Here is a 22819-nt window from a genome sequence, read left to right as displayed (position 1 = left end):
GAGTCATTCTCTGCAAATATTAATTTAAACTAAAATAGATATTGATATATAAAAAAAACTTGTAAAACAAATATTTCAATACAAATTTAAATGTATATTAAATGTTAGCTAGTTAAAGATATTGCAGGTTAATGGGAAAATAAGAGACCTCTAAGTCTTCTGATGGTTCTGCTCTTGGCAGCTCCCGTGATGCAAAGTGGAGAGTTGAACTTGCTCATACAGGCGCATTTTACAAGCAAGGCTCCTGCTGCTAGATTGCGCAGTCGCGTAAGTGCAAGGCATGATTCACTGCTCCCAGATCAGGAGGCGGGAGAATCAGTGCCTCCTTTGCATACGAAATTTTTCACTTTTTAACCCTTGCTTAACTTTTAAAAGGTGAAAAATTCCTTATGCAAAGGAGGCCCCTAGTTCTCTTGCCTCCTCCTATAGTTAACACTAAGCAGACTCCAAGCCACTGTGACTGGTAGCAACTATCTTGGCTTTAATTATTTTTTAAAAAATATTTAAAATTCTTTCCTTTTCCTAAGGAGACTGTGAGACCCTGCCTCACTGCACGTCCCTGTTACCAAGAATTGTAATCTCTAGAACAGTTTTTCTAACCTTGGTGACTTTAAGTCCTTTGGACTTCAACTGCCAGAATCCCCTAGCTAGCACAGTTGGCTGGGAATTCTGGGAGTGAAGTCCATAGGACTTAAAGTCGCCAAGGTTGAGAAAACACTGCTCTAGAATAGATTCTCTGCCCATGATAGTCCAAGGATAATCATGGGTCATTCCTAGTTATTCCTGCATTCAAAACTGGGGAGCACGCTGCCAAAGAACCGGCTTTGGCTAACAAGTTAGCTGTTCGTTGGCAGGGAGAAAAAAATGCCTCACTCCTCAGAAGGCCATTTTCTGGGAATCCTCATGCCAAATTTATTTTATGGGGAAATCAACTTTAAACATTGAGAGAAAAATGGTGATATGAAAAAAATGGATGGAAGTGAGGAAATTTTAGACCAACTGATAGATGATGAATTTTTAATATACTCAGTATTAAGTGATTTTCAGAGATATCTATTAGATGGCAATATTTATAATTCCAACTTTTGTTAACAACTTTACCTAGCAGACTTTTCAGACTCTAACATACCTGACATACCAAAACAACTGATTAATTCCTTTAAAAATAAAATATATACAATTAGGTCTACAAATATGGGTTACCAATAAATCAGTTTGATATGCAGATGTTAAAAAATGAGGAGAATAAAGAACTAGTTTTTTGTATTACCTAGACAATGGAAGAGTATGTTAACTTCTTGAGCAAGAATGCCAATCAACTTCAATAATCACTTATACAACAAAAAGTAATATTTAGCAGTTATTGGATTCTATTATGTTTGCATAGAAAAGGACTGTCAAAAACAACATTGTTGTTTTATTATTACATTGTGTTAGAGATGTAATTATAAATGTAATGCTTCTTTAAAAAGTATGTTTCTACAATGCCCTGTACTTTAATCTTAAGGTCACTCAATTGGCAAGTTAATGATTCAAATAAAAGTGTTCGTATGGCATAATGCGTTTTCTTAGTGAATCCCATCAAAAGTTTGAACTAATTATGCATAGAAACTATACAGTGGGAATTTGAATTCCCAGTAGGTCCTCAAGTGTATTTTGCCAAGATATTGTACTGAGATTTTAATAAATTGGTTCTTAACTAATGGTAAGCAAAGTATAAAATGATAAATTCTATCCAGATGGTCCATCTCTCATCTTTGAAATGGAATCTTTATTTCAAATCTGGTAAGTTCTTTAATTGAGCACTTCTACTTAGCTGAATAAAATGTTAATGCTTATATCTTTCTCTTCTTCCTCCTCTTCAGCATATTTTTTTTCAGATAGATATAGGAATATTCAACTGGTCTGATATAAAAATATTGTTCTGTGTTTTACTTAGAATTCTCTTGTCACCCAAACTCCAAAAGCTTCTTCATGATACTTTGTTTGAACTAAATATCTCGTAATACATCAGATGAAGTTCATGAGTCAATAGATGGTTCCTTCTTTCTTCTAGCTTACGAAGTCTATAGAGAGAATCTATAGCAGCTAATCCTCTTAATTGTACATTGAAGCAAAGGTTGCTTATTATCTCCCTATTTATATTACTTATAATATAGTAAACATATCCATATTAAAATCCAATAATCTATGGCATTCATCTAAAATAGTTCATCTTAGAAAAAGAAATATAGATAGAACAGTGCTGCAGGACAAGGCTATAAATAATGTACGTTAATGAGCCACTTGGAAATGTTCTAAAATGAATTGTAAATGTCAAGTTTATAGTTTACAAATTGGAATTAATTTCAGATGCAGGTGGAATGATTATTGGTGCATAGGACCAATAGATGACAATGATTCTTACACAGAATATTCCTGCAGACATGGATTATATTTCTGCCTGAGGTTTTTAGGAGAGAATTATAAATCCACACAGTGACTGATCACCTGACTTCTTGGAGAGTACTAGAATGCAATGAAAATACATTTTAGTAAGAAGTCTACATTTGCCCACAGAGATATGCTTCCTTCATATGCAGAGAGATCATGATAGGGTATGAAACTATTGTTTGTTAATTGACATTGTACTCCTATTTAATAATGTGCACAGACTCCAGTGCAACAGTGTACTTTGAAAAGAGAATATTTGTCAAGATCCCATAATTAACCCATAATAACCAATTTCATTGTATTTAAGTACAATGACAATAAAGATTATACTTATAATTTTAAAAACTCATATATACCAAAAGGAGTAATACTGCTTTCGAAACAAATGGCTCCTTTTTAGGTTGGGTTTTTTCTTAGTCTTCTCCCTTGGGGATTCTCAAACAATCCAATAGTACTCATACTGCTATAAAGCTTTCCCTCTTTTTTATTCAGGGAAATAAACAATGCAGAGAAATCAAACCACTGTGACTGAGTTCTTCCTTGTTGGATTCATGGACCACCCAGAGCTTCAGATCCCCCTCTTCATCTTGTTTCTACTCATCTACCTCATCACCTCTGGTGGGGAACATTGGGATAATCATCCGACAAAAATTGATACTAGGCTTCACACACCCATGTACTTTTTTCTTAGAAATCTCTCCATTGTAGACATTGGTTATTCTACAGCGATTGCCCCAAATTGTTGACAACATTTGTGGTAGAAACATTCAACCATCTCCTTCACGGATGCACCACACAATTCTTCTTTTTTGCCATCTTTGTGACCATCGAAGGTTGCCTTCTGGCTGTGATGGCATATGATCGCTTCACAGCAATCTGCAACCCATTGTTGTATTTTGTGATCATGTCAAAGAAGTGTTGCATCCTCTTAGTCATAACTGTATATGTTTGTGGCTTTGTAAGTTCAACAGTCCAGACCATATTTATTTCAATTTGAATTTCTGCAACTCAAATACTATTAATCATTTCTTCTGTGATGCTCCCCCAATTCTTCAATTGTCCTGTTCAGATACACACATTGCTCACTTTGTGCATTTTATTTTATCCACTACAATTACACTGACAACTTTTCTGGCTGTTTTGATCTCCTATATTGCCATTGTTATTGCCATCCTGAAGATCAGCTCTGCCCAGGGAAGATACAAAGCCTTCTCCACCTGTGCCTCCCATCTCACCACTGTGACCATTTTCTTTGGAACCATCATCTTCATGTATATACGACCTGGCTCCAATTTCTCATTGGATAAAGACAAAATCATATCCATCTTTTATACTCTTGTCATCTCCTCACTTAATCCACTCATCTACAGTCTGCGGAACAAGGAAGTAAAGGATGCTTTTAGAAGAATGCTAAGCAAGATAATATTGTTGAACTAAAAATGGTATAAATGTGACATGTCAAAAAAGAAAGCCATTGTTGCATTTCTCTATGAAAAATGCTACTGAATGCTTGATAATATTTTAAACAGGTGAGAAAAGAGATATAATTTTATATAGGTTATTCAAAAGAATAAATGAAAAATAAAAAAATTAAAGGACAAAATATTTTTAAACAGATCAAAAGAAGAATAATTTTTTTATTAATCAAAGCAAATAAAATTATTTTTGAATCTTTTTCCTGTGTAAATGCATGTACAGTATGGATAGAAAGATTGAAGTGCAAAAGAATGTGTCAAAATCAACCATTTGATCATAAAACAAAATTTAGATGTAATGTGTATGTAGATGTAATTCAGACGTAACTTTATTATTCTGTTGGCACCGAAGTGTATGGAACTGATAGAATGTCTATGTCAATTAATTAGTAAAGTGGATCATATCTGTTCAGCATTGCTTAATTGCTCTCATTTAAACTACTTCAGTCAATTTTAACAACATTCCTTCAAAATACCTTATAATGAAAATATCTTTGTGGGTTATAAAATATCTGTTCCAAGACATCATGACTGAATAGTTGTTCAATGATCAGCGATAAGTTGTGTGTTATTTTATGAAGTATTAACTACTGGAAGCCAACAATAGGTGTTGTTGTTGTTTTGCATTTTTTTTTAAATTTTGTTCAAAAGTAAATTAAAATACAGAAGTCCCCAAAATCCCAAAAATCAAAACACAAAACATTTAAGCCATTTAAAAGGTGCATTTAAAAAACCAAACACATATACACATATTATCCTCCTAATTGAATACTGATTAATACATTACTACAGTATTAATTCCTACTTCTTTCAAAACAAGCCCCTCCCCCATTTTTAAGCTAGTAAACTATTTGCAAATCATTGGTCTGCCCCTATATACTATATTAATAACAACTCTCCCCATGCTGAAGATTCAATGAAATTGCTGCAGCCAGAGAAGCCCTAGAGCGAAAGAGCAAAGACACAGACAAGTTCTAAGTGCCAAATTCTATGAGAACTCAGACTTCGAAGATGCAATGCAGGAGAGCGAAAGCAGCATAGAAGAACCCATGGAAGAGGAGGAGGACAAGATGGAAGGATGGATGTTGTAGGAGATGACCCAGCTGAGCTGAAGGGAGGGGTCAAACATTGATCAATCATGAGTCCCTTCATGCCTAAGATCTAAATCCAGCCCACCTTAAATCCCATTAGTTGTTATCTTGGCACAAGGACCACATTTATGGCATAATCACAAGCTCTGTGACAGGGGATGACTGAGACTCCTTCCCCAAAAACATCAGTAACATCCCTGTATTTACTTGGCAGATTGGAGAACTTTCTGTTAGGTTTCAGGTAGGGTAGGTGGGTGGGATTCAAAGAGTCAATTGCAATGAGAAAGGCATTGAGAGCTGTTAAAAGCAATAGACCAGTTCCTCCACTTAATAGTGGGATCATGGTGTTCTAACCAAGTGGTCCCCAGCACCAGTAAAAGATCAATGGCAATGGACTGTGGCTAGGCTTATGAAGTCAGCCATTGCCACACAATCTATGCACTGTGCAGTGTGATCCCAGCCCCGTAGGGGATTTTCCTGGTGTGCGCACACACAGGCACAAGAGATGAGAGCAAGAAAGGGGAGAAAAGAGAGAAAGATAGAGAAATGAGAAAATGATGGAGAGAGAGAATGAGAGGAGGGAAAAGAAAGGTAACAAATCAGAGAGGGAAAGAAGGGAGAGAGGGGGAGAGAATGAAAGAGACTGGAGGAGAGAATGAAAGAGAGGGAAAAATCAAGAGAGAGAAGGGGAGAGAGAGAAATGAAAGAGCTGGATGGAGAGAATGAGAGAGGGAAAGAGGAAACAAATCAGAGAAGAGCGGAGAGAAAGAGAGAAAAGAGAAAAAGAAAGAAAGAAAGAAAGAGGGGAAGGAGGGAGAGAGATAGAAAAGAGAAAAAGAAAAAACAAAGAAGACAAGAGAAGAAAGAAAGAGAGAGAGAAGAAAGAAAAAGAGAAAGAAGAAGGAAGGAAAAAGAAGAAAGAAAGAAAGAGAGAGAAAGAAAGAGAAGAAGGAAAGAAAGAAAGAAAGAAAAAAGAAAGAGAAAGAAAGAAAGAAAGAAAGAAAGAAAGAAAGAAAGAAAGAAAGAAAGAAAGAAAACTTATGGAGTCCAAATTTTGGTTGCTAAGCAAGAACATTGTTAAGTGAGTTTCACCACATTTTACAAGTTGGCCAAGCCCACCTGGTCACATGACCACCAAGCCATGCCCACCAAGCCACATCTACAGAGGCGAAAATTTTTGGATTTCACTATTGATCCAAATCCAAGTGGGCAGAAAGGCTTGGGGTAATGACGGGTGGAGGCAGCTTTGAAAGTGGCTTGTTGGGGCTGCAAAAAAATGCTTTAGTCAACTCGGCTGTTATAGTGGCAAAATGGAGGTCTTGTAGACCATGGAGAATACCTTGTTGTATCAGTTGTGTGATTATGGCCTTGTTGAGCCTGCTCTTGAATTGTGCTCGTAAGGCTGATTCACTCCAATCCAAATCTGTTGCAAGGAGCTTGAAATCTTCAACATATGCTCTCATGGAGTTGTTGCCCTGGCACAGCTGGCAGATACATTATTCGGCAGTTTCCATTTGAATAAGGTCTCCAAAACATTATCTAAATCTAGTAAGGAACTTTGGAAAATTGCCCAGTATGGGATCATTGGTTTCAATGAATAGAAGTGCCCATTTGGCAATGGAGTCGATTAAAAGACTGAGGATGAAGGAAATCCTCAATCTGTTTTTTGGAAACTCCCCTGGTCAGATGCCAGTAAATACTTAGCACTTGGTGGGCTGGTGGGGTGTGTGTCTTGAAGCCATGGCTTGGGTATTTGGCGTCCATGAAAATGTTGGTGAAGAGGAATAATTCAGATTAATGTCAAGTACCAGGGAAATCAGAAACTCCAGGCAGTTCAAATGAGTATTTATTGCAAACTTAAGCTCTCTACAAGAGTGTGAATTACTAATGGTCAAATCAAAGAAAATTGGTGATAGAAAAGAGTCAATTGAATTCAAGGTGGACTGGATCTCTTGTTGGCATGAAGGGACTCATGACTGATGATGTGTTTGACTCATCCCTTAGTTTCAGCCTGTTCATTTGCTGCAGTTAGTAGGGCCAGGACAATAAATATGGAAGCCAAAGGAGATATGCCCAGATAGATAAATAATGACTAGGAACCATTTGGAAGAAAGATAAAACCCCCCCATGTTACCAGTCCATGTTTGGGTAGAACTAAGTCTAACATGCCAACATTGGGCTATCAATTCTGCATGATTTGAAAGATATCTTCGTTACTTTGCCACTATTAGTTTGACTTCCATTGCTCAAACTTTCAGAGTATGGTTCAGGTTCTTTAATCAATACATCCCTCATCTGCAAGTTAATGTTTCAAATGAAAGTGATCAGACTACATAATGAACTAATTATGTACGATACCTATACAATGGAAATATGAATTCCCAGTAGGACCTCAGGTGTATTTTGCCAAGGGTCGTATTGAGCATTTTAATGATATGTTAATTATTCAACTGAGATTTTCATGAACTTGGTTTTAACCCATGATAAAATAAAGTATAAAATTAGCAATTCCATCCCAATGTTTCCATCTCTCATCTTTGGAAATGCATCTTCACTTCTAATCTGGTAAGCTAATTAAGCACTTTTAAATACCCAAATATACGTTAAATATTTATATCTTCCTCATCTTTACCCTCATCCCCATTTTCCATCATATTTATGCAGACAAATGTAGGAATTATCAAATGTTCTGATGTAAAAATAATGATCTGTGTGTTATGTATTTATGTACCCAAGCTTCTTCATGATGCTTTGTGAAAATTAAATCGCTTGTATACATGACATGCAGAAATACAGAATGAAATTCATGAGTCAACAGTATGAGTAGTACTTTATATTGCATTCACTTAGAAGTATTTATACTTGGAAACAAACTATTAGATGGATCTCTGCTGCAGGAAGGGCTTCACTGTAATTTGTTAGCTACTTTCAAATGCCCTAAAATGAATTGTAAATGTAATGATTATATGTCACGAACAGGAATTAATTTCAGATTGCAGTTTGATAAATATTAATGCATAGTAGATGCTGATTATTGTTCCACAGAACATATCCTGCCAAAGTTGATTACACTTATTGCTGAGGACTATAGGAAACAATTGTGTCCAGTTTTGGTCACCATAAGAAAAGATGTTGAGACTCTAGAAAGAATGCAAAGCAGATAAATAAAGATGATTAGGGGACTGGAGACTAAAATACACAATGTTTGCAGGAACTGAGTATGTCTAGACTGTAGGTTAATGAAGAAAGGAGTATAGGGAGTGATATGACAGCAATATTCCAATATCTGAGGGGCTGTCACAGAGAAGAGGGGTCAACTTATTGTCCAGAACATCTAAGAGCAGGGCAAGAAGTAATGGGTGGAAGATAATTAGAGAAGGATCTAACCTAGAACTAATGAGAAATTTCTTGACAATGAAAATTAATCGGTGGCTTGCCTCAAGACGTTGTGTGTGCTCCATCACTGGATGTTTTCAAGAAGAGTTTGGACAAGCATTTGTCTATAATGGTACAGAGTTTTCTCCTCAAGCAGTGGATTGGACTAGAAGACTTCTAAGGCACTTCCAAATCTTCTATTCTGCATTCTGTAAATAAATCCACACATTTTAACTGATGAATCACTCTGACCTTCGTTGGAGAGTACCAGAATGCAATAGAAAATACATTTTAGCATCCTACATTCCTTTCTGGAATTTGCAAGATGATGGTAGGTATGGATCCATTTTTGCCAATTAACATTGCAGGTCTATGTAACGGTGTGCAGGCTCTCCAATAGAGCACTGTATTTTCAAAAAATCTTATTTATAAGGATCCCATAATACAAAATGAGCACTCATGTATTCCAAGCAAACTTTTCCTTTTTAGTTTGGAGTTTTCTTAGAAAATGCCCTTGGGCATTGTCAGACAATCCAACAATAATCATACTGCTCTAAGGTTTTCCGTCTTTTTTATTCAATCAGAGGGAAATAAACAATGCAGACGAATCAAACTACTGTGACTGAGTTCATCCTTGTTGGATTCATGGACCATCCAGAGCTTCAGATCCCCCTCTTCATCTTCTTTCTACTCATCTATCTCATCACACTTGTGGGAAACATTGGGATAATCATTCTAACAAAAATTGATACTAGGCTTTACACCCCAATGTACTTTTTTCTTAGAAATCTCTCCATTGTTGATATTAGCCTTTCTACCACCATTGCTCCTAAATTGTTGACAACCTTGGTGATGGAACATTCAACCATCTCCTTCACAGGATGCACCGCACAATTCTTCTTTTTTGCCATCTTTGTGACTACTGAAGCTTGCCTTCTGGCTGTAATGGCATATGATCGCTTCATAGCAATCTGCTACCCATTGCACTATTTTGTTGTTATGTCAAAAAAGCTTTGCATCCTCTTGGTCATAGCTGCCTATGCCTGTGGCTTTGTAAATTCAACAGCCCACACCATAGTTATTTTTAACTTGAATTTCTGCAACTCAAATACTATTAATCATTTTTTCTGTGACGTTCCTCCACTTCTTCCATTGTCCTGTTCAGATACACAGATTGCTCACTTTGTGAATTTCATTTTATCCACTGCATTTGGAGGGACAACTTTTCTGACTGTTTTGATTTCCTACATTGCCATTGTTATTGCCATACTGAAGATCAGCTCTGCCCAGGGAAGATATAAAGCCTTTTCCACTTGTGCCTCCCATCTCACCACTGTGACCATTTTCTTTGGAACCATCATCTTCATGTATGTAGGACCTGGCTCCAATTTCTCATTGGATAAAGACAAAATTATATCAGTCTTTTATACTCTCATCATCTCCTCACTTAATCCACTCATCTACAGTCTGCGGAACAGGGAAGTGAAACATGCATTTAGCAGAATGCTGGACAAGATAACATTGCTAAAATAAAAATAGAATCAACAGTGCTTCCTTCATATTTAAAAAAGAGAGCCATATTCTCATTTCTCTGTGGGAAATGCTATTGACTGCTTGATATCTGTTGTTAATTTTCTGACTTGGACAACCTTGATTAGCAGATAAACATACTAAATTTCTGAATAGCTCTGGAAACAATTATGTCAGTTAGAAAGTTATGGAATAGAATGTCTAACACAAAAATTAAACCACTTTTCCCATATCAAATTGATTTTATGGAGAAAGCCAAATTAAAAGATGCAAGAAAATGGTGATTTGGAAAATTTGGAGGAAAATAGCTTTGGATCAACTGATAAATGATGATTTTCTAACATATTCTAGGTTAAGAGGTAAAATTCATCTATCGCATATAACCTAAAGAGAATATTTAAAATTACAACTTTTCTTAACAACATTGATAAGCAGCATTTTCAGCTTCAAAGACATCTGAGACATTAGAATTGCTTAATTTCTTTAATGTACTAAAAATGTACTACTGATTTTTCTGTAGCTATTTGTTATCAATAAATCAGTTTGATATGCTGATGCTAAGAAATGGGTGGAATAAGAAATTAGAGGTTCCTACAATGTCTAGATTCCAGACAATGAAAGAGTGTCTTGACTTCTATAGCAAGAGTGTCAACAGAGCATAAATTATGATTTATACAACGGAAAATAATATTTAGAATTTATTGGACTCCATTGTTTATGTAGAAAAGGACTGCCAAAAACAGTATTATGTTGGAGATGATAAGGATGCTACTATTTAAAAACATATGTTCCTACAATGTCCCATACTGTTCTGACCTAGGCTTCCCTGAAGCCGAGTCCTCATCCCAATAAATCCATTTTATTGAATTTACAGTGAATTCCTCTCCAGCAAAGTCCCAGCCCTCAGTATTTCAAGATAGTTCACAATTACCGACATTTATCAGGCTTGGAGAGTGGCCAGCCGATATCTTCCAAACACCGCAATACTTGGCAAGAATGCAGGAATGAACTAATTGTCTCCTTCAAACACTTCTCCCCTTTTGCTCCTCTTTTATTCCCTATGGGAGGGGCAATTCACTGTCCACCTGTGACTTTACTCCCAAGTCGACCCTTGTTCCTTAGCTGTTCCCTACGTCTGGCAACTCTGTGGATGCACACACTGGGGACAGGCTCCAGCTGTTCATCTGCCTCACTGATGTCTAACTCCGAAGGCAGCTGATAATGTCAACAGCTGTGGCCCAATCTCTGCCTCCAATGCAGAGCACTCATCAGAGCTTTTCCCCAGACTTCAGGACTGGCCCATGTTCCCCCCCAACCTCCTCACTGTCCGAATCGGCTGCTGGCTCCTGGCTGCTGGCTGCTGGCTGCTGGCTGCTGGCTGCTGGCTCCTGGCTCCTGGCTCCTGGCTCCTGGCTCCTGGCTCCTGGCTCCTGGCTCCTGGCTCCTGGCTCCTGGCTCCTGGCTCCTGGCTCCTGGCAGGCCACACCACTTACTTACAAAATTTGAGGAGAAAGTAGTGGATTATATAAATGTGATTCTGTGACAAAAGTTAATATTTTCAGAAAATATCATTGTGAATTACATGTCTGATGCATGAAAATTTGACAATTGAACAATGTAAATGGATTCTCTGTGCCCTTACTAATTGTATGAGGATGACCTGATTGCACTGGCCAACTATTGGCAGCTTGCCTATGATATAGACTTTGTATGGAGAAACATAATGCAATATTGTATCAATTTATTCAAAATACAGCAGGTTAAAAAAGAAAGAAAGAAAACATGATACTTATATCAATGTTTTAGAAATACCGTATATGTGCTGGAATAATAATTGTACTGCATGACTATACTGTATGTGGAAATGTAACTATATGCCCAGAAGAAAAATAATGATTAGGAATATTTGGAAGGAAGACAAAAGCCCCATGTTGCCAATCCACATTTGGATAGACAATGCCTAACATATGAAGTTGGATTGTCAATTCTTCATGATTTAAAAACAGGTATTGTCACTACTTGTTGGTTTCGCTTCATTATTTGTGCTTTCATAGTATGATTGAGGTCCTTTAATCTTCATATCCCTCAATTTGCCAGTTAATGTTTCAAATAAAAGTGATCAAACCCCATGATGAAGTTTCTTTGTAATTTGCAATGTGAATTAATTATGCACAGCAGCTATACAGTGGAAATATGAATTCCCAACATGTCCTCAGCTACACAGTGCCAAGAATCGTATTGAACATTTTAATGATATGTTAATTACTCCAACTTAAAGCTTCGTGGGTTTGGTTTTTAACTGATGGTAAACACAATATAAAATGAGCTGTTCTATCCCAAGGTTTCATCTTTCATCTTTGGAAATGAAATCTTGATTCTAAGCTGGTAAGTTCTTCAATTAAGCAAATATACTGCTAAATGCTTACATTTTCCTCATCACTATCATATTTTTTCATTATACTCAAGTAATGTGATGTTAAAATAATTTGTCTTTTTCTTAGAATGCTTTTGTTACACACACTCCAAAAGCTACTTCGTGATGCTTTGTGAAAATTAAATCTCTTATAATATATGAGATGCAGAAATGCAGAATGAAGTTCATGCATCAAGAGTATTTCCTTCTTTCTTCCAGCTTATTAATAGAAACCATAGTGGGATATCTTAATATTTGTACATTGAGCCAAAGAGTTACTTAGGGTGTTTCCTCAGTCAACTTATATTATTTATGATATAGCAAAGTTGTGAATGTTCAAAGGGACAACATAAACACACACCTACTCAAATAAAGTGACTGCAACTTCACGTATCAATATGAAGATATCTTGTATTCCTCGGAGTAATATATTATAGAATATTGCCAGTGTCTTGCCAGTTTTAAAATCCAGTTAATCTGAACTGCAGATTTAGATATATGTTTAGCTTAAGTGTATTTCTACTTGGAAAAAGAAATAGTACATAGATCACTCCTGCAGGACAGGGCTGTAGATATGGTAATCACTTTGAAGTGCTCCAAAACCTACTGTAAATGTAAAGATTATGAATTTATTTCAGATGCAAGTTCAATAAATATTGATGCATAGTTATATTTATGCAGACAAATGAAGGAATATTCAAATGTTCTGATGTAAAAATAATGATCTGTGTGTTATGTGATCATGTTACCCAAAGCTTCTTCATGATGCTTTGTGAAAATTAAATCGCTTGTATCCATGACATGCAGAAATGCAGAATGAAATTCATGAGTCAACAGTATGAGTAGTACTTTATATTGCATTCACTTAGAAGTATTTATACTTGGAAACAAACTATTAGATGGATCTCTGCTGCAGGAAAGGGCTCTACTGTAATTTGTTTAGCTACCTTCAAATGCCCTAAAATGAATTGTAAATGTAATGATTATATGTCACGAACAGGAATTAATTTCAGATTGCAGTTTGATAAATATTGATTGCATAGTAGATGCTGATTATTGTTCCACAGAATACATCCTGCCAAAGTTGATTACACTTCTTGCTGAGGACTATAGGAAACAATTATGTCCAGTTTTCGTCACCATAATATAAGAAAAGATGTTGAGACTCTAGAAAGAATGCAAAGCAGATAAACAAAGATGATTAGGGGACTGGAGACTAAAACATACAATGTTTGCAGGAACTGAGTATGTCTAGACTGTAGGTTAATGAAGAAAGGAGTATAGGTGGTGACATGACAGCAATATTCCAATATCTGAGGGGCTGTCACAGAGAAGAGGGAGTCAACTTATTGTCCTGAGCATCTAAGAGCAGGACAAGAAGTAATGGGTGGAAGATCATTAGAGAAGGATCTAACCTAGAACTAAGGAGAAATTTCTTGACAATTAAAAGAATTAATCAGAGGCTTGCCTCAAGATGTTGTGTGTGCTCCATCACTGGAGGTTTTCAAGAAGAGTTTGGACAACCATTTGTCTGTAATGGTACAGAATTTTCTCCTCAAGCAGTGGATTGGACTAGAAGACTTCTAAGGCACTTCCAAATCTTCTATTCTGCATTCTGTAAATAAATCCACACATTTCAACTAATGAATCACTCTGACCTTCGTTGGAGAGTACCAGAATGCAATAGAAAATATATTTTAGCATCCTACATTCTTTCACAGAGATAAATCCATGCTGGAATTTGCAAGATGATGGTAGGTATGAATCCATTTTTGCCAATTAACATTGCAGGTCTATGTAATGGTGTGCATGCTCTCCAATAGAGTATTGTATTTTCAAAAAATCTTATTTATTAGGACCCCATAATACACAATGAGCACTCATGTATCCCAAGGAAATTGTTCCTTTTTAGTTTAGAGTTTTCTTAGAAGATGCCCTTGGGTATTGTCAGACAATCCAAATAATCATACTGCTCTAAGGTTTTCCCTCTTTTTTATTCAATCAGAGGGAAATAAACAATGCAGACAAATCAAACCACTGTGACTGAGTTCATCCTTGTTGGATTCATGGACCATCCAGAGCTTCGGATCCCCCTCTTCATCTTCTTTCTACTCATCTATCTCATCACACTTGTGGGAAACATTGGGATAATCATTCTAACAAAAATTGATACTAGGCTTTACACCCCAATGTACTTTTTTCTTAGAAATCTCTCCATTGTTGATATTAGCCTTTCTACCACCATTGCTCCTAAATTGTTGACAACCTTGGTGATGGAACGTTCAACCATCTCCTTCACAGGATGCACCGCACAATTCTTCTTTTTTGCCATCTTTGTGACTACTGAAGCTTGCCTTCTGGCTGTGATGGCATATGATCGCTTTATAGCAATCTGCTACCCATTGCACTATTTTGTTGTTATGTCAAAAAAGCTTTGCATCCTTTTAGTCACAGCTGCCTATGCTTGTGGCTTTGTAAGTTCAACAGCCCACACCATAGTTATTTTTAGCTTGAATTTCTGCAACTCAAATACTATTAATCATTTTTTCTGTGACGTTCCTCCACTTCTTCCATTGTCCTGTTCAGATACACACATTGTTCACTTTGTGCATTTTGTTATATCCACTACAATTGCACTGACAACTTTTCTGACTGTTTTGATCTCTTACATTGCCATTGTTATTGCCATCCTGAAGATCAGCTCTGCCCAGGGAAGATACAAAGCCTTCTCCACCTGTGCTTCCCATCTGACCACTGTGACTATTTTCTTTGGAACCATTATCTTCATGTATGTAGGACCTGGCTCCAATTTCTCATTGGATAAAGACAAAATTGTATCAGTCTTTTATACTCTCATCATCTCCTCACTTAATCCACTCATCTACAGTCTGCGGAACAGGGAAGTGAAACATGCATTTAGCAGAATACTAGACAATATAACATTGCTAAAATAAAAATAGAATAGACAGTGCTTCCTTCATATTTAAAAAAGAGAGCCATATTCGCATTTCTCTGTGGAAAATGCTATTGACTGCTTGATAGTATTTTGAGCAGGTGAGAAAACAGCGGAAATTGCTAAGGCACCCAAAACAATTTTTTTTAAAGGACAATGTGTTTTTTCACAGATCCAAAAGAAGAATAATTGTTTTTTATTAATCAAAAAAATAAAATTATGTCTGAAAATGTTTCCCTGATGTAAATGTATAATATACTACAGACAGGGAGGCTCAGCCAATCTCATTGTACACATGTTGTACTCTGACAATAAGGTTTGAATAGACAGAAGAATGTGTCAAAGTCAACCAATTGTAAGACAAAGTTTCAATGGAATCTGCATTTCCATGTAATTCAAATGTAAAATTCCTTGTTTAATTGGCACTGAGGTGGATGAAACTGATATAACGTCTATGTCTAATTAATTGATAAAGTGCAGCATGTACTTCGGTTTTGTTTAATTACTCTCAGTTAAACTTGTTAGGAATAATCTAACAGTTGGGTTGGCAATATATAAACATGTAACAATGTTGTACCTGTTTCTTTAAATCATACTGTAAAATGTGATTGGCTGCTGTTTTCCCCAATCGGCCATAAGAGGGAGTCAGAACGACTGTTAGCTCTTTGTTTCGTTAGATGCTGGGCTGATCTGATCTGAGTGTTTTTGGAAGCTGGAAGTGCCGTGAACTATTGTAAGTTTTGCAACTGCTAGCAAACTTTGTGTACCGGACTGATTATATGATACTGGACTATGTTATTTGGATTATCCCTTAACTGAAAGACATTGATGACTGTGTTATCCGTGTATGACTTGGACTGTTTGATGGACTCTGATACCTCTATTTCCACAAAAGTAAAAGCCTATTTAAACTGCAGTGTCTCTGTATGCTGGTTTGTGTGTTCTCCAACACAACTCTCACAACGCTTCGCTGAACATACTCACTCTCCCAACGGGGAGCTTACCTAACAAAACTATTTCAGTCAATTTTACAACATGGTAAACTGACCATCTAAGTCTAAGTCCAAAACCCCAGTGTTTGTATGTAATTGACACCTATAAAACCAACAGGACATGGATCACAATAACACATCTGATATCTTTTTGATTAAAAATCAAAAAGAAAATAATTTGAAAGATGAATTGAAACTTTTTTCAGCAGAGATGGTTAGTTGTCTCTCTATAGTTTTGTACAAAAAAATAGAGAAAAATAAACATAAACTTACTACAACAGCAGAAAAAATTATAGTAACATGTTTATGATAGAGCTATTGGGAGAATGGTGAGATCTTGGTCAATCCTTTAAACCAAAAGGAAGATTGGGTGATGATTCCAATTATTACAAGTGAAAGAAATTAAATCTATAAAATTTCACTGGATATAAACTCTCATTTTTTTCAATTTTATTCAGAATTATATAGTAAACCAGAGAATTACTGAATGAATGATACAGAGGCTTTTAAAATAAAATTAATATACCACATTTAGATGAAATACAAGTCCATTTTTATTTGTTCCACTATCCAAATAACTTTTTAAATGGCAAGTAGTAAAATACCAAGATTAAACAGATTCCTTATTGAGTGGTATAAAACATATATAGATCTTTTGATGCCCCAAATATGTCAAGATTCTATGAATATTTATTTGAAAAGGCAACTTTATGAGTGTCATTTAATCACACTTATAATAAATTTATATGAAAAGCAGATAAAAGCATATCCAGTGTGCTGATTATCATTAAATTTCATTGATTAATGTTGATACAAAGATTTTAACAACAGCATTAGTATGACAGCAAGTCATTTCATTTGTTATTAAGAACAATCAAATAGGGTTTTTAAACTAGACAACCAGCAGTCAAATTAGTTTAAGGTCTAATAGATTTGAATAAACATAAAAATAAGGATCTTGTAATCTTATGAGATGCTGAAAAAACCTTTGACAAAATTCACAAAAATACATGTTTGCTGCACTAAAAATATTTGGATTTCCTTTGGAATTCATAGAATGAATTAAGATATTTATGGTGTGTTTTCTCCTATATTCCCTCTATTTGGAAGAATTAGATAATGATGTGCACTTTTGCCCTTGCTTTTTAATATCTATGTGGAAACCCTGTTTTGTGTTATTACAAACCATAGGGAGACCTACAGAATAGTTTGTAATTCAGTTGAACACAAATCAGTTTACCATATTTGTAGCTGACATTCTTCTATTTATTTCTGAAACTAACGCTACTATTTCAATATTGTTGCAAATAATAGATGCCTTAAGTAAAATAGTCTATTAATTAGTCCAAACTGGAATTGATGCCTGGAGATGAAATTTGATTATATTTAAAAAATATTAATTCCATGTTTGTACCAAATCCATTTAGTGTGTATATTTCCATGGATATGACTCAGTAAAATGTAATTATATATGGAGCTATATCATCATGATTATCTAAGGTAGTCCTGCACTTATAACCACAATTCAGCCCAGATTCTTGGTTGTTGAACAAAGCAGTCATTAAGCAAGATACCATCTGACCACTTCACTCAATGATTACAATCCCAGCTCTCCTGTTGCAATTTTTAATCAGAGCACCATGGAGAGGGCCCAGGTCTCCCATTACAGACAGGAGTCCCAGGCCTTCTCTCCACCCACCAGGAAGAACAATCTCAAGAACAATGATGTTCATTGGGTTTTCACCAGATTTCAGGTTGACTTCCGCAGCATACCATGGCATTTCTCTTCCTGAGGGAAAGGTTCAGAATGCTGGCATTTGCTAGCATTTTCACATAATTTGAAGTTCATTGCTCCAGCACGTGACAGAATTTTTCTTCCCTGCATGGAGGGGAGAACAATGTCCCCTCCACTTGAAATCCTCTCTGTCAGCTTCCCCATTGACTTTCTGGGGAAGCTGGCAGAGAAGATTGCAAATGGTGATCACATGACTGCAGGGTACTTGGAAACCAGTTTGTCAAGCATACAAAATGTGGTCATTTGATTGGGCGGGGGGGGGGGTATCACAACATTTACAACAGCTAGAAGTGCTTTATGGCTTATAGAACATCTGTTCCAAGACTGGCATTATAGAATATGGTTGTTCAATGATCAATCATAAGTTGAGGACTACATTTATGGTGAAGCATTAAATATTGGAAGCCAATATCTGTTGTTAATTTTCTGACTTGGACAACCTTGATTAGCAGATAAACATACTAAATTTCTGAATAGTTCTGGAAACAATTATGTCAGTTAGAAAGTTAAGGAATAGAATGTCTAACACAAAAATTAAACCACTTTTCCCATATCAAATTGATTTTATGGAGAAAGCCAAATTAAAAGATGCAAGAAAATGGTGATTTGGAAAATTTGGAGGAAAATAGCTTTGGATCAACTGATAAATGATGATTTTCTAACATATTCTAGGTTAAGAGGTAAAATTCATCTATCGGATATAACCTAAAGAGAATATTTAAAATTACAACTTTTCTTAACAACATTGATAAGCAGCATTTTCAGCTTCAAAGACATCTGAGACATTAGAATTGCTTAATTTCTTTAATGTACTAAAAATGTACTACTGATTTTTCTGTAGCTATTTGTTATCAATAAATCAGTTTGATATGCTGATGCTAAGAAATGGGTGGAATAAGAAATTAGAGGTTCCTACAATGTCTAGATTCCAGACAATGAAAGAGTGTCTTGACTTCTATAGCAAGAGTGTCAACAGAGCATAAATTATGATTTATACAACGGAAAATAATATTTAGAATTTATTGGACTCCATTGTTTATGTAGAAAAGGACTGCCAAAAACAGTATTATGTTGGAGATGATAAGGATGCTACTATTTAAAAACATATGTTCCTACAATGTCCCATACTGTTCTGACCTAGGCTTCCCTGAAGCCGAGTCCTCATCCCAATAAATCCATTTTATTGAATTTACAGTGAATTCCTCTCCAGCAAAGTCCCAGCCCACAGTATTTCAAGATAGTTCACAATTACCGACATTTATCAGGCTTGGAGAGTGGCCAGCCGATATCTTCCAAACACCGCAATACTTGGCAAGAATGCAGGAATGAACTAATTGTCTCCTTCAAACACTCCTCCCCTTTTGCTCCTCTTTTATTCCCTATGGGAGGGGCAATTCACTGTCCACCTGTGACTTTACTCCCAAGTCGACCCTTGTTCCTTAGCTGTTCCCTTTGTCTGACAACTCTGTGCATGCACACACTGGGAACAGGCTCCAGCTGTTCATCTGCCTCACTGATGTCTAACTCCGAAGGCAGCTGATAATGTCAACAGCCGTGGCCCAATCTCTGCCTCCAATGCAGAGCACTTGTCAGAGCTTTTCCCCAGACTCCAGGACTGGCCCATGTTCCCCCACAACCTCCTCACTGTCCTAATCGCCTGCTGGCTGTTGGCTCCTGGCTGCTGGCTCCTGGCTGCTGGCTCCTGGCTCCTGGCAGGCCACACCACTTACTTACAAAATTTGAGGAGAAAGTAGTGGATTATGTAAATGTAATTCTGTGACAAAAGTTAACATTTTCAGAAAATATCATTGTGAATTACATGTCTGATGCATGAAAATTTGACAATTGAACAATATAAATGGATTCTCTTTGCCCTTACTAATTGTATGAGGATGACCTGATTGCACTGGCCAACTATTGGCAGCTTGCCTATGATATAGACTTTGTATGGAGAAACGTAATGCAATATTGTATCCATTTATTCAAAATACAGCAGGTTAAAAAAGAAAGAAAGAAAACATGATACTTATATCAATGTTTTAGAAATACCGTATATGTGCTGGAATAATAATTGTACTGCATGACTATACTGTATGTGGAAATGTAACTATATGCCCAGAAGAAAAATAATGATTAGGAATATTTGGAAGGAAGACAAAAGCCCCATGTTGCCAATCCACATTTGGATAGACAATGCCTAACATATGAAGTTGGATTGTCAATTCTTCATGATTTAAAAACAGGTATTGTCACTACTTGTTGGTTTCGCTTCATTATTTGTGCTTTCATAGTATGATTGAGGTCCTTTAATCTTCATATCCCTCAATTTGCCAGTTAATGTTTCAAATAAAAGTAATCAAACCCCATGATGAAGTTTCTTTGTAATTTGCAATGTGAATTAATTATGCACAGCAGCTATACAGTGGATATATGAATTCCCAACATGTCCTCAGCTACACAGTGCCAAGAATTGTATTGAACATTTTAATGATATGTTAATTACTCCAACTTAAAGCTTTGTGGGTTTGGTTTTTAACTGATGGTAAACACAATATAAAATGAGCCATTCTATCCCAAGGTTTCATCTTTCATCTTTGGAAATGAAATCTTGATTCTAAGCTGGTAAGTTCTTCAATTAAGCAAATATACTGCTAAATGCTTACATTTTCCTCATCACTATCATATTTTTGCATAATACTCAAGTAATGTGATGTTAAAATAATTTGTCTTTTTCTTAGAATGCTTTTGTTAAACACACTCCAATAGCTACTTCGTGATGCTTTGTGAAAATTAAATCTCTTATAATATATGAGATTCAGAAATGCAGAATGAAGTTCATGCATCGAGAGTATTTCCTTCTTTCTTCCAGCTTATTAATAGAAACCATAGTGGGATATCTTAATATTTGTACATTGAGCCAAAGAGTTACTTAGGGTGTTTTCTCAGTCAATTTATATTATTTATGATATAGCAAAGTTGTGAATGTTCAAAGGGACAACATAAACACACACCTACTCAAATAAAGTGACTACAACTTCGTGTATGAATATGAAGATATCTTGTATTCCTCGGAGTAATATATTATAGAATATTGCCACTGTCTTGCCAGTTTTAAAATCCAGTTAATCTGAACTGCAGATTTAGATATATGTTTAGCTTAAGTGTATTTCTACTTGGAAAAAGAAATAGTACAAAGATCACTCCTGCAGGACAGGGCCGTAGATATGGTAATCACTTTGAAGTGCTCCAAAACCTAGCTGTAAGTGTAAAGATTATGAATTTATTTCAGATGCAAGTTCAATAAATATTGATGCATAGTAGGCAATAGACACCAATGATTGTTCCACAAAATATTTCCTGCCAAGATGGATTTAATTTCTTGCTGAGGACTGTGGGTGAGAATTACACATCCATACAGTTCAACGGATTGATCACTCTGAGCTTCTTTGCAGATTGTAGTGTAATATAACTGTAATTCTTTCTAGATTGTAATGGAGAGCACATTTTAGCAGGAACTCTATATTCTTTTGCAGAGAGACCTGCTACTTGGAATATGCAAGGAGATAATGGTAGGTATGAACCTATTCTTTGCTAAATGACACTGCAGTCCTACATAATGGTGTGCAGTCTCCAATACAACATTGTATTTTAAAAATGGCATATTTATCAAGAGCCCATAATAATACAACTGTGAGCACTCATGCATCCCAAGCAAACTCTTCCTTTATAATTTTGGGTTTTCTTTCCCTTGGGCATTCTCAAACAATCCAACGATCATACTGCCATAAGTTTTGCCTTTTTTTATTCAATCAGAGGGAAATAAACAATGCAGACAAATCAAACCACTGTGACTGAGTTCATCCTTGTTGGATTCATGGACCACCCAGAGCTTCAGATCCCCCTCTTCGTTTTCTTTCTACTCATCTATCTCATCACTCTGGTGGGAAACATTGGGATAATCATTGTAACAAAAATTGATGCTAGGCTTCACACACCCATGTACTTTTTTCTTAGAAATCTCTCTGTTATAGATCTTGGCCTTTCTACCACCATTGCCCCTAAATTGTTAGCAACATTTATGATAGAACATTCGACTATTTCCTTCACAGGATGCACCACACAATTCTTCTTTTTTGTCATTTTTGTGACCACTGAAGGTTGCATTCTGGCTGTGATGGCATATGATCGCTTCATAGCAATCTGCAACCCATTGCTGTATTTTGTTGTCATGTCAAAGAAGCTTTGCATCCTCTTAGTCATAGCTGCCTATACTTGTGGCTTTTCAAGTTCAATGGTGCACACTATAGTTATTTTTAACTTGAATTTCTGCAGCTCAAATAAAATTAATCATTTTTTCTGTGACGTTCCTCCCATGCTTCAGTTGTCCTGTTCAGATACACACATTACTCGCATTGTGCATTTTATTTTATCCACTGCAATTGCACTGACAACCTTTTTGACTGTTTTGATCTCCTACATTGCCATTGTTATTGCCATCCTGAAGATCAGCTCTGCCCAGGGAAGATACAAAGCCTTCTCCACCTGTGCCTCCCATCTCACCACTGTGACCATTTTCTTTGGAACCATCATCTTCATGTATATACGACCTGGCTCCAATTTCTTATTGGATAAAGACAAAATTATATCAGTCTTTTATACTCTTGTCATCTCCTCACTTAATCCACTCATCTACAGTCTGCGGAACAGGGAAGTAAAGGATGCTTTTAGCAGAATGCTAGCCAAGATAATATTGTTGAAATAA

General features: G+C 36.1%; 3 protein-coding genes and 1 pseudogene across 3 annotated transcripts; all 4 read left to right on the top strand.

Moving 5' to 3' along the window:
• The first annotated feature begins 2936 nt into the window (after positions 1-2936).
• On the top strand, positions 2937-3870 carry LOC116511755 (annotated as a pseudogene).
• A 5101-nt stretch (positions 3871-8971) lies between these two features.
• On the top strand, positions 8972-9907 carry LOC116511385 (olfactory receptor 1019-like). Its single transcript, XM_032221414.1, has one exon. The coding sequence runs from the start codon at positions 8972-8974 to the stop codon at positions 9905-9907; it is 936 nt and encodes a 311-aa protein (XP_032077305.1).
• Positions 9908-14335: 4428 nt separating this feature from the next.
• On the top strand, positions 14336-15271 carry LOC116513562 (olfactory receptor 1020-like). Its single transcript, XM_032225091.1, has one exon. The coding sequence runs from the start codon at positions 14336-14338 to the stop codon at positions 15269-15271; it is 936 nt and encodes a 311-aa protein (XP_032080982.1).
• Positions 15272-21883: 6612 nt separating this feature from the next.
• On the top strand, positions 21884-22819 carry LOC116522577 (olfactory receptor 1020-like). The gene has a single exon (XM_032237558.1). The coding sequence runs from the start codon at positions 21884-21886 to the stop codon at positions 22817-22819; it is 936 nt and encodes a 311-aa protein (XP_032093449.1).

The sequence above is a fragment of the Thamnophis elegans genome, chromosome 1 (assembly GCF_009769535.1).
Source record: "Thamnophis elegans isolate rThaEle1 chromosome 1, rThaEle1.pri, whole genome shotgun sequence".
NCBI classification, from domain to species: domain Eukaryota; kingdom Metazoa; phylum Chordata; class Lepidosauria; order Squamata; family Colubridae; genus Thamnophis; species Thamnophis elegans.
This window is presented reverse-complemented; position numbering and strand designations above follow the sequence as displayed.

Excerpts from the sequence above, each read along its gene's own strand:
- LOC116511385 (XM_032221414.1), top strand. The coding sequence starts at position 8,972 with ATGCAGACGAATCAAACTACTGTGACTGAGTTCATCCTTGTTGGATTC.
- LOC116513562 (XM_032225091.1), top strand. The coding sequence starts at position 14,336 with ATGCAGACAAATCAAACCACTGTGACTGAGTTCATCCTTGTTGGATTC.
- LOC116522577 (XM_032237558.1), top strand. The coding sequence starts at position 21,884 with ATGCAGACAAATCAAACCACTGTGACTGAGTTCATCCTTGTTGGATTC.